We start from the raw sequence: 13034 nt of genomic DNA on the forward strand, positions 1-13034 counted from the left end.
GGAGTTTCTCCATGCACTGGGCGCAAAGTTACTACCACAGCTCTCAGCAGATCTAGCGGCTCTCATGCAGGGCTGTCTGAAGGGAGAGATCCAGGCAGTCAGAAGCAGCGGCTCCTCCAAGCAGCCTGCTCACCAAGCATCTTGGGAGGTGGCATTTGGCTTTCTGGCAGCTTTTGTGGGCCAGTCCTGCTGAGCTGCGGTAGTCTTCAGCTAAGCGGCCCACAGCAGAGAAATCAAAACTGAGACCCTGCAGTCTTTAAAGGGGCAGCACCTGGTTTGCAAAGGGACTGAAGGTACATGTGTTGGGCAGGAGGACCCTACAGAAAGTGCTGGTGAGCTCCCACTAACACAGGGTCAGCTCCAGAAAAGCAGTAGCTACAGATGCCGACTGCTCTGTCTCTCCAATACTGGGAAGAGTAACAGCCCAGTGTCACGGTACCTCTCTTTGGGAATGCAGCAGGCACACAGGAGGCACCACTGCTTTCAAAAATGTGCAGTGCCACTGCCTCTCAGTACCAGCAATCGGCTTCACTGCAATGTACACCTGGAGTCTGTGGAAAAACCTGCAGCTTGAGCAGTCTCACTAACTGAATAGGGACAGGACCTCCTCTCAGTCTATCACTTTATGTTTAATGCTATCAGGTGCTACAAGGTCCTATTTCCTACCCATGCTCACCATTGGGCACTGCCACTATCTCCAACACAAAGCTGAGGGGGGGCAGGAAGAAAAGAAAAAAAAAAAACTAAAAGCAGAGAACCGTATCCTAGTTTGGTACACACCCAACATTTCTCAGCCAGATTATCTGGTCCCCAGCAGTGTGGACCACAATCAAATACATTCAGCAGTCATCTCAAGCCGTTGCTTTAAATTAATTTTCTTAAAGCAGACAGAACAAAAAGAGAATTAAAGGCTGTTTCCCTTTCTTTCTAAGAGTCTTAAGGGAAAGCATGGGTGTGGCATCTTAGCCCTTTCAGTAACTACAAATCCACACATGGGGACCATTTCACCATACCATAATCAAAGCAGCAAAGCACCTACCTTATTCCCTGGGATTAGAAGTAAGCTACTGGCATTGCCATATGGCCATACTGCAGCCTAGCTCTTTACCTGCTTCAGCTGCAAATGCTATGACATTGTTCTTCATTTTCCTTCTAACTGCAATTATGTTAGCACATAGGCCATCCAAACGGGAGAAGAAGCCAAGTAGAAAATTCTCGTCTGTTTTTATAGCTGCCACATTCATGTTCTACAAATACGAGATTTCTAGTCCCTCTTGGGAACTCTTCAGGGCATTCCTGACAATATGGATTATTCCTAAGCAGCCCTAATGCTCTTGGGCAGCAGTCTTCTGCACTTCTGCATGAGTCTACTTACAGAAATGCTGTCCAGGGAACTCCTTCTCTGATAATGTTTCTTAAAAGAGACAGTTATCTGACTGTCAGCTCTGAAATGGAGATGCTGGAGAAAGTTGTTAGATAAAAGTAGCAGTGATATAAATAAGACTACTTTTGTTATTCTGGTCCTTTCTTTCCTGCTTAGGACATTTCTTTAAGTCAGTAATTAATACTATGCTTTGAAGATGCTATCTGTTAGATTTTAATTATACATAAGGGTACTGAATACTTAGAAACTACTGGTACAAGTCCCCATAATGTCAAGTGGTACTTGTGTTCCCAGCTTACTCAAGCACTTTCACCCATACACAGCAGAAGAGCAGCTGTACAGGAATGGGCTGCTTCTTTTTTCAAATATATTTCAAACTGTATGTATATTTGTGCAACATGCATTTATTTACAGCAGGTTTGTAGCCTCCAGTTGTAACTGCAGAAAGATATCGTGCCTGTGTCATGAAAATATGTGGCTAAGAATAGGAGAAAGAACCTACTCCTGACACCATCAGTGAAGAACACAGAGTAGACAATGGAGAAACCCCATGGGTCTCAACTTGTAGACAAGCCCTCTGCAATCAAGGCTTCTGCTACACATGTTTGTTTAACATGACACACTCATTGACTAAACTGCCAAGTGGCTATGGAGCATTAGTGCCGCTAAGGGCAGAACATCAGCTTCATTAGTCACTCCAGCTTCTGGAAATGGGCTTCAACAAGGAAGGGGAGTATCACCACCTAAAGGTTTCAACCATTACAATTCTAGTAAAGGTCTGCAAAATGTACAGAATCTAAATTCCTTTCCTCTGAAACAAAAGAAATCAGCCCAATGACTCTTTTTTTACTGAGTTTGAAGAAAGAGATCTAGGATCCAGATTCAGTGAAATATAGCATAAATTTTCTAGAATCAAAATGGAATATTCAAGAAAATTAGCAGCTACACATGATTTTATTTTGGGAATGAGTGAACTGTCATTTTTTAAGAAAAGTAAAACACAGAAGCTCTAGGAATTGCCAAATGCTTGGAACTAAAAGGTGTGAATACACAGAAAGGTCTCCTAGATCTTCTACAAACCCGTTAAAACACTGACTGAGTAGAAATTTTATACATTCCCTTAAATACACTGGTCAAATGCTTTTCTATCAAACAATACTTCAGAAGTATCCAGAAAGCATGCAAATAAGCCTCACTGCTTTTAAAACTCATCAGAGGCTTGTGAGAGTAAGAAAGTTCCCCAATCTAATTTTTTTTTCTCTGTGTTTTACAGAAGAGGAGTATGGGAAGCTGGACAGAGATGACAAAAAACCAAATCACACTAGGCTGCAGTCTTTGAATATGAAAGCCCTTAAGGGTAGAACATCATTACAGCAACACAGTAGATATTTATGAAGCAAACAACACGCCATTATAAAAACATAAAAGCTAATCTACTCAGTTTGCTGCCTTAATGCCAATAGTAAGTATATGCAACAGCCTAAATAGTTTGGTCACACCTCTTCAGCCAGGCACAGATAATCTGGTGGAATTTATAACACCTAAATAAAGATAAACAGGTATTTGAAAGTCAGCAAACTAATTGGAACTAATTTTAAAGTCATGAATGTCTCTTGAGCTACAGCAAGTAAAAACCAGTGCTGGAGTTAGGCCAGTGCCGGGTGCTGGTGCTTTCAGAGAAGACCTACCGCACCTCACCATGAGAGAAACCTCACTACATAAAAGCGGTTGGCTGAATTCCTGCAGTGCACGAGGCTGCCAGGGCACTTTTGATCATCCCAGACTATAGCACAGCCACTGCTGAATTTAAAGTACCTAAAATGATAACTAAGACTTCAATAAAAGTATTCCTCTCACCGTAACATGAAAACATCAACAGGTTTCTCAAGCTGTTAATCTGCTCTGTTTAAACTGTCATGAAGTATTACAATAGCATCTGATATTAGCTGGCAAATTTCCTGCTTCTTCTGGTTACACAGAGCTTTATTTCATATGGGCACCGTTTCACACATTGCATATTGGGTACATTAAGAGGTTTCCACATTTTTTAAACTAAACCTGCTCTTTAAAAGAGAACTATTATGGTGTTGAAAGAGCTGGTGTCTCTGTCAAGCTTGTACTACTTTTTGTCAACTACTGTAAGCTCCCAGAGCTAACATTTTTCAGCTCATGGATTACCTTGACAGCTTGCACTCGCCCCTGGCCGCAGAACAGTTTTACTGTGTGACACCAGTGCACGGCTGCATTTCTCCAGTCTGATCTTCCTAGTTATCAATTTTGCTTACACTACAAAAAGAACTGTCTCCGCAGTCCAAACTGGTCAGTGATCTAATAGGTTACTTATAAATATGGCATCTCCACTGTCTCCCGCAGGGTGCTTAAAATGAAAGGCTTTTGACTTGCTATCATTGCACTGCAGATGCTGTGCTCCTGCTCTCTGCTGGACACTGGACGTTCTCAGACACAGCAGACGCACGAGACATTGCTTTGATCTGGTGATCTGGGTTCAAGCACTGCAAATCTGTGGCAGGGGTGTTACTTAGCTGTTAGCAATCCACTTCCCCACCTCCATCTCCCATTCTATTTCCACAGTAAGCTGCTGCTGCTACTCTTGATTTAAATTCATCTCCACTATCATACAGCTCTGTTGAGTGCTGCTTTTCTGCATCTCTGTTTTTTGAAACAGTGAAGTTGTACTCATTTCAAGCTCATGATTAACAGAATGTTTAGCATCTACAGACAAAGCAAGCAAGGGATTTACATGTATTCATCCTAAACTGGTTGTTTTGTTTACAATTTACCCTCCAATATGGATTTAAAATTTGTGGATGTTTTCTTCAGACTTCTACTTCTGGAAAAATTTAGAAATTCAGTTAGAGGGGTGTTTTTCCATATATGTAGCTCTAACACAAGACTCCCAGGAGCCCACTATGGTTCCAAGTAGCAGATAAATTTATTCAGGACATACTGGATCCTTCATGTACTCTTTTCAGAGTTATGCTCCTGCATATGGAATCCTGCAGGGATTTTTCCATTAGCATAGCCTACAATCATTTAATTAAATGACAATAGAAGGAAGCACATAAAGTATTATAAAATCCTTCCAAACATTTTAAATAAATAATTTTGCAACATTAAAAAACCCTGCAAGAATAGCTCAATGGCCTGTTATTATAGAATGACTGTCATGTTCCCTGTTCCACTGCGTACTAGCACTCTCCTTGGAGGAGAGAACTTGGATGAAGGAATATGGAACAGGTTGCTACTGATACTGGAAAAGTGTTTTTATCTGGCCAGAGTTTTATTTTCTCAATTAATAGCCCCTTAATAGCAATGCTCAGCTACTTTAAATTTCATAACTGTAAAGATTAAATGTAACCTCACTGTTTAATATTAAATGTATCCCTGTTTTTACCATCCATTTGTAGAATAAATTGAAAGCCCTCACAGATCTCACCAAAGTGATACTGTGAATTTATCAGGCAGTCTTGCTCTGTCATTGATATTTCATCATTTAACTCTTAGAAGAAACAGTACCTCTACTAGCTACTACGTGTTCAATTCCATTCAAGTCACTGTATGAGAGCAGAAGGTTTTCTCGGCTGATGCTGTTTCTTCTTGAATATTTTATTACTCCAGGCTCTTCCCATGTGCAGAAAAAAACCACATCATAGTAGCAAGGAACAGAGTAAGACAAGCACTTCAACACCAGTTTTTCAGTGGCAAATATCTGCAAGAGGTGGTGACTAGAAAGAGCTCTATTTCCAGTTCATTGCACAGGTAATACAGGTATTCCTCAAGTCAAGAAAGATATGTGCTTAAAGCTCTCAATGTTTTTGTCTCATTGTTCTTACCTTTCTTTTGATGTCAATGAATTGAGAAAACATTAAGGACCAGTAGAATGACAATTCAACTATGTAGTAATAATGAAGGTCAGGCATCAGTGGCTGAAAGATGGAGATGAGAAAAGGTTAATAGAGTCTAACTGACATTACAGGCAGCTGAGGTCTTTAGGAGACATGTTTAATCACAGGAGGATTATTGAATTATACATAAGCATCCCATGTAATAAAAATGACGATGGTTGCCTCTTTCAAACTTTGATGGCTCTGGAAAAATAAAGCTCCCCAACCTACCCTCCTCTTATGTTTTAAGCTTGACAGTATTGTAATATTGTAATACCAAAAAATTAGGATGTTGTCTGTTCGGAACTTAGAACAACCTAAATTCTGAGTACTTCTAAGTCTGTTTTGAAAGATTACTTGAAACATCTTGCTGTACATCAGTTATGTGGGTTTAAAGCACAGCAAAAGAAACAATGCTAGAGCAGATTAGAGAAAAGTAATGCTTCTTATCTGCTCATGATGAAAAAGTTGGGAGCTTTAAACAGGGCTCTTTCTAATATAAAAGCCTACTTTTAAAGAATTTAACCATTTTCTGGGAACATGTTGACATTTGGAAAGCAGAAAATAAAATAAATTTATCCAGGGTTACACAGATGTTTAAAAGTAAAATAAATAAAAATAACAAGACATAGGAACTTATGCACAACCAAAACCAACCTGGGTTAACTCCAAAGAAGGTATCTGGTGGCACACATAGGCTCTTTAGCCCCCAGCCTAAGAGAGTCAGTCCTAGGAGCTACTCTAATTTCCATGTGATTGTGCGTCATGGCTCGTCCTGTCTTCCATTGCAGTGATAGAGAGGGGTGCTTGCACAGGAGAAGCTCCTGAGGGCATCTCCTGAGGGACTAGATGAACCATCTCTAGGGCAGTTTGCACTGGCACAACCATGCACCCAAGCAGAGCATGAGCTATTTCCATTGCCATGTGGCATTTCAGTTGCCTTTTTTATTCCCATTTCCTTTTGCAGACGAGTTCTTTGCAGCTGAAAAACAGTCCTTAGGTGCCCACTGAATGCTCTATGTGGGTTATTTAAATATAGACATATGCTTACGCTTTATGAAAAATGTGTACACTCAAAATCAATCTTTTAAAGCCATTTCTTGGGCCAATATAATCCTCTTCTGATTTAGTGAGACTGACAGTAAGCTTCTAATTAGGTGTAATTAAAAAAAGGGAAGAGAACATGAGCTAGCAATGAACCGCGACTATTATACTCATTACTGCAAGAGAACTCACTGGGGAAAATTTCTAGTAAAACAATTAAGATTGTCAGCTGCTTTATTAACAATAGCATTAGTATTTCTAAACCCATATATAATGGTAATGAAGAGGGATTCTAAAGATATCATGGTTTCCCTCCATGAAAGGATCAATAGTGTGTGTTTAACTTCATTTAAATGTTATGTTTCAGTTCTCTGTAGACTTAACTTCAATAGGATTATTCTGTGCTTATGGGTGGAGTTGTCACCCAATGGATCCTTTTGACTATATCTACAGTAAGTCCAGCTGGATTTTTGCAGTGCTGTGTTGAGTAACTTACAAAGGATTTGTAGCAAACAAGAGATTACAAATTTTATTTAGTTAAGAAAAAAATAACCAAACAAATCAACCAAATTAAAAACCCAGTACTTAATCCTGATGAGCACCCAGTAGACATTTTTATCTCCGAGACAATGACTTTGATAATGACTTTTATTTGATTATTTGCTTTCTATTGCACCCTCTCCACTAGCAGCATGATTTTAGATATTGCAAGTTTAGCTGCCACCCTCTAAAAGCTGTAACTAACTTTCTGAATGACCTCATTCTTCTGGTAAGTCTGGTAAATATATGTTCTTTAACCAGTAAGATTCGTGGTCTTACATCATAAGCAAGTCTCTTCTTGCATGTAATAACACAAAAATAGTAGAAAACAGGACTGAAAGGCACCAGTGACTGCAGCCATATCAATTCTGACAAACAATTGTTCCTAAAAATCTCTGAGGAATGAACATTCAACACTTCCCCCATTCAATTTCTTCTGCTGCTTCCCTAACGTTATTCAGTTCACCCTTCAGTCCTTGGGTGGAATTTAAGTCATAATTTCTTCTGAGGCTAAATGACCAACTTCCTTCAACCTTTCTCAGATGAAGATTTTTGGTCATTCTTGCTGACCTGTCTCCACTAAACTATTTCTAACAGGTACACAACCTTCAAGAACAGTAGCACCCTAACCTAACCACAGTTCTCCTGTTCAGCCTGTCCAGGGCTGTTCACTGTCACAGGGAATTCATGCGTCTTTCAGACAATACTGTTCATACTTTCCAGTCTGGCAATGAGGTTTTTGTTTTTCTCTCCCTGTCCTTTAGGGGGAAAAAAAAAAGAAAAAAAAAAAGCAATATGGCCTAGACAGGTTAGACTCCTTAAATTGCAAACTCTTTGCTGGAGCTTTTGGAATTCAGTGTCAATTTGGATAGCAGCTAGCATAATGTCTCAATGATCCCTACTGAGACCCCTGGATGCTGAATTACAAAAAAAAATAAAAGGCATTTTAAAGAAGCTCAGGTTTAGAATCAGAATTCAGACTAATTAAAAAAGCTACCAAAAGTTATCCTCAAAAGTTACTAAAAATTCTGAAGATGTCTTACTAGGTCACATTTGAAACGTTTGTTACCTCTGATTTATAACTAAAGGAAAAATTATACTTCACAACTTTTATCTCTTGTTGCATCCTGTTATACAAAGGGTACTAAGGAAAGAGGTGTCTCTTCGCTTTCCCAAAAGGGTTTCCAAAGTCCATTCCTAGTCCATATAGATGATGATACTTTTTCCTCAAAAGGGCTACCTTACTGTTATTAATAATAATACTAAAAGGGAGCATTTAATTAATTCATTGATCCTCACAACATCCCTGTTGAAAGTTACTTCTATCAGACCAGGAGGCAAAATGAGGCAGTGGTACAGCCAAGGCAGAGTTCAGGAGTTATCTGTTCTGAAAAATACACTGAATCCTTTAGAGCAGGCTGACTGCTCTGTTTAAACACATCCCATACTTTAACAACTACATCCAGTAGCACAAACTAATGGAGAGCACAGGAGAGGTTTCTCAAACCTCTTTGGGCACGCAAACTTTGGAAGCCACTATTCAACCAGATAACGATAGATAAAATTTCTACCCTTTTCCTTTCACTTGTCCTGCTCCTTCTTCCCCTGGCAGAGGAGTCTCCAGAGTTGTAGGGCTACAGCTTATCCTGGTGTTACCGCAGCACCTGCATGCCATTGAAGCAACTGTGCTGCTGTGAAAGATGGCCAGAACTAGGAATTAAATATTCCTGGAACTAGTTAAAACCTTAGCAGTGCAGTAAGGAATAAATACCCCATTATTGTTCTTCTGAAAATTGTTTTAAGGAAACCAAATGTCAAAGTTGAGCAAAATTTTTCGGAGGACTGAAAGAGGGAATGAGTGCAGCATGACACAACCTGAAAGGGCATTTTTACTTTAACAGTGGCATTCTTCTCCTTAGTAAAGGAGATAAATGACTTAAGTCTTTTCTTTGAAGTTATACACTTTGACCTAGAACAGAGAAAAGGCTTTTTGAATCCATGAAAATACAGACATTGCTGAAAAGAAAGACTTGCAACCATTCCCAATTCTCTCATTAATTTTACCTTCTTTCGTTGTAAGCTTCCACGAGGCCAGGACTGGATAGCCCCTATTTAAGTACCTAAAGGAGAAACCTGCCTTCTCTCTTTAGTCTCCTCTTTGATCACACCAACTGCCAGGGATTAAGTCTCACTCTGTATGCAGTATAACAACTATGAGAACTATACTGACTTTTCCCAACCTGCTGAATCTGAGGCTTTGCTAAAACTTCCAGTATCCTTAGAACTTTGTAAAAAATGATCATTCCACTGCCGTTGCAGATGTCTCTTTTCACAGTTAGATTTCCCAAATCTGTTTTCAGATCCTGTGCTTAATTTCAAAACAGGTGTGACAGCTATATTCATCTTTCCCATCTTGAACTCAAGCAAGACCGGGAGCATCTAGCAATGTTCTGAAATGCCAAGTAGCCCATTCACACTAACATATTGACACAAAGCTCCACCATAATAAAAACAGAGCTCTGCAGAGGTGTCATGTTTGTTTTTAGGCAGCACTGTAACTTTTACCTGATAGGGATACCCATTCCAGCACTGTCTGGTATTCCAGAGCCAGGGTGTCTGAGAGAGAAAGAAAAAAAAAAAAAAAGGTCTGTACATACCATTTTGGGCAATGTAAGTGTATATGGTTAATACAAGTGAAGGACAAAACTACAGAAACAGCTTAAAATTTGCAATTTTTGATAGAGGCTATGAAAACTGAATACAACAAGGAGATTTCTCAAAGTTTCACAGCATGAATTGGAGCAACCTGCCTGTTCACAGAGATTTTTGGTCGGTGCACCATGACCTTATACAAATAGCTTTTGCAGGAGCGCAGGTTGAACATAATCAGCTTGTGCTCAGGTGGTCAGATCTCACATTACCTTCTCAATAGCACAGGGGATCTTGGCCCTAGGCTGCTCAAATATTTCAAGGAATGTCCCTTGCGTGTGCTGTGACATTTAAGCATCCTTCCATACAGGACCCATCCTTCATCCCAGCCACATCAGCTCAAAATAGCAAATCATACCTTTTGCTTTCCTGGCTGAAGACATGGCTGTCCAGAGATGACAGATCTTGCTATCACATGGAAAATACTCTGATATCTTAGGGCAACATGAAAGGTGCCAGAGCAAATTTACTGTAGCATGCATCTACAGACTCTTGCCTTGCAAAAATCTGGGCAAACTAAAAGACTTGGGGACACGTGACTCTGTTATGCTTTCTGTTTCTTTGCTGCTTTCATGAGATTTATGTGCTTATTAACTGCTCTACATCCAAGTATAAAGGGGGCAGAGCGTTATGAGTAGGCCTCCTGGATTAAGGCAGGCATACCCTTACAGCATTAAGTGCTTCCACTAAATTACATTTTTTCAAATAAATCCTCGTTGCATGAGACACGGCATTTTCTTGTTTTCACCATCAGGTGGAGCAGTTCAGCTCAGGCAAAGCATAACATCAAACTCATCCAAAATACAATGGGTGAGCGTCAAACCAAATAAAACGAACACTACGCAGAATGTTAAAGCCCCAGGCGGATAATCAGGCTAGTAGAGTCTTTAGAAGTAGGAAGGATTTGTACCATATCAAAAGACAGCATAAATGTTAGTCAGAATTACAGCCCAATTCCCAACTGCTACTGAGAGTTCTAATTGTGATTTGTCTTATAGAAGGTCCTCACAGCCTTTGTTGATTAACAGTGATGTAATATGATTACTGAAGGCTCTTCCTAGTTTTTTGAATGCGTCCTTCACATGGAAAATAAGATAAAATAAAACTTGCACACCCATACCCCCAGTGCTCCTCAACTGGAAAGTAATAATTCTTACAGTAACCTGAGCAGTATACCAACATTTAAAGTAACAGACCTCCTGGAGTTTCTGATATGCCTCTCACAAGGATGCTGTAAGAATGATTAAAGTCCATCCAAACTTCTCCTTCTTTCTATTAGGAATAATTACTTCATGCAAGCAATTTATTTGTTCAAACATCTCCACAGTAGTTATTGTGCTAAGTGAGTTCTCCTCATTTCATGCAACAAAAAAGGTCTTTGGAAACAGCCACGGCCACTCTGCAAGTGTTACTAATACACAGAATCTAAAATATTTCTGTCTGACAGCTGCCTAAATTAGATCCATCCAAATATTGTAGGATAATTCATAGTTTTAGCCAGGTTTGAAAAGCTGTTACTGTCTTTCATATCAGATTCAGCAAGAGATAAGAGATGCTTCCTACCCAATTATTTTGCTACCTAAATTACAGGTGCTAGCAAAAAATGCCCATTTTTCTCTTTCAAATATTATGACATCTTAAGGCTTCTTCAGAGAGATCACTGCTGTAGGAGCTGCAGATACAAAGGTTTATGTGCAATTAATAGGCTGAACGCTAAATAAAATAGGCCTCAGTGGAGGAACCCATAACCACAAAGCCTGAAAGGATACCGCAAACTGACAAACAATATAATACATGCATTAAACCTCAAAGACCAATACACTGCAGAACATCTGCCTCTTCTGAGTCACATAAGGCTCAGAAAGCCACGCTGCCATCTGAAACAAAATGTAGCTCTTTGGAAACCTAATGGATCCTACGTGGGCAACAGTGGCTGAGACAGCAGGGCACCTACACCACCTTCTTACCCCTCTTTCCTCTCCAGGCTCCCCTCCTCTTGACTTGCCTTGACATCTCTGAGTTGACTCTAACAGTTGTAGCAGCAGGGGACTTTGGTTATGCTTGCTCTGGAGGGTTTTAGCAAAGAGGTAGAGAAAGAGCTTGGTTTAAGCACAGCCTTCCCCTCTGACCTCCACAATGAACACAGTCCTAGACTGAACCTAACTTCTCTATGTAGCCCATGGTTATAGTTGGAGCAAGAAGCATCTTGTTTAGTCCTCTGTGAATCTCACAACTGTGGGATACTCTGTGCAAGCTTCAGGAAGGAGAGGATCCTAAAAAAGCCCCCACAGTCTGCAGTGTGACACCTAGACACACTCATGAACAGTGGCTTAATCAGAAAGGACCTAATACTGGCATCCTGAGGGCTCAGCTGAGCCCTGGGTGGGCTCACAGGATACGTCTGCGAACTTCCTCACACCAGGCAAGCTCACGGAGGAGCAGAGCCCAGCTCTTCCTGAAAAGTCCCATGATGGATGGGGAGAAAAACTGTGACTTGGCTTTGCAACAGATCCTTTTTTGATCAACGTAAAAAGTGTGCTACTCTTTCCACTGCCTGTTGAATACCCAAATTTCCATTTTACTTCTTATTCTCAGTATATCATCTCTGAGGAAGGGAGGAACCTGAGGGGACCGGAGAAGAGAGGAAATGCAAAGATCCTGATAACAAAAAGGCATCCTGAAGCTGGAAACAAAATACTAAAAACTTCAGTACCAATTATATCAGGCACAAAGCACCAGCCCTACAATACTGACACCCTCCCTTACAGAACATAAAGGTGTTCAGGTGGAAACTTAAGATTTACCACACTTTGGTGCAGTCCCTAATCAGTGCCGTATCAATGACAGAAGAGGATGATAAACAGCTGTTGAATCTGCTGTCATTTACAGTATTAAGGAACAAATCTCTATTATTTTTGTCTCCTTACAGGAATATCTGTCAAAAGCTCCATCAAACCTCCCTCCAACTCTCTGATTAAAGGGAGTAATTTTAAAGAACTCCTTCAGAAATAAAACTTCTCCCGAGACGAGAGAATGACTGAGGATTTGGGGGAAAAAAAAAAAACAAACAACAAATTATCTGAGATGTCTGCACACTTAGCCAGAAGTCTCGTGTTGTTTTGCGTCCGTTGTCCCATTCACTTATCCTCAGAGAAAGCTTCTAATTGGGCCCTGGTGTTCAGAAGCCCCAAAGCAATGAAAACCTGCATGTCTTGCTCAAAGTGCTGCTAGTACCCAGTATGTGAAAGGTCAGTTTTGATAGTAAATGGAAGAAAAAAAAAAAAGTAGTACAATAAAAAGCCTTCCATTTGTGATCTGTTCCCTAGACAGCTGATTTGGCTGAAAGGCATTTTTGTGTGTATTTTATCAGGGAGGCAATAGATGCACCTGATGAAGTATTATTTTAAAATAACAAGGTAAAATTTGGTTCATCATACAGTAATAAAAATAAC

At 40.1% G+C, this 13034-nt stretch overlaps 1 protein-coding gene across 3 annotated transcripts in view; it reads right to left on the reverse strand.

The window, feature by feature from the left end:
* The window catches only part of CERS6 (ceramide synthase 6), a 132344-nt gene that overhangs the window by 31025 nt on the left and 88285 nt on the right, over nucleotides 1-13034 (reverse strand). For 2 of the 3 annotated variants that reach the window (XM_087731287.1, XM_087731286.1), the window contains exons 5-6: nucleotides 9439-9489; nucleotides 5239-5331 (exon numbers count right to left, since the gene is read on the reverse strand). The exons of the other annotated variant lie outside the window; for it this stretch is intronic. In XM_087731287.1, the coding sequence (XP_087587413.1) occupies nucleotides 5239-5331; nucleotides 9439-9489 (144 nt within the window). The remainder of the gene's footprint in view (nucleotides 1-5238; nucleotides 5332-9438; nucleotides 9490-13034) is intronic. 3 annotated transcript variants of the gene reach the window in all.

Source organism: Nipponia nippon, unplaced genomic scaffold (genome assembly GCF_047370975.1).
Source record: "Nipponia nippon isolate SJK-2023a ecotype South Korea unplaced genomic scaffold, ASM4737097v1 scaffold_5, whole genome shotgun sequence".
In the NCBI taxonomy this organism is placed as follows: Eukaryota; Metazoa; Chordata; class Aves; order Pelecaniformes; family Threskiornithidae; genus Nipponia; species Nipponia nippon.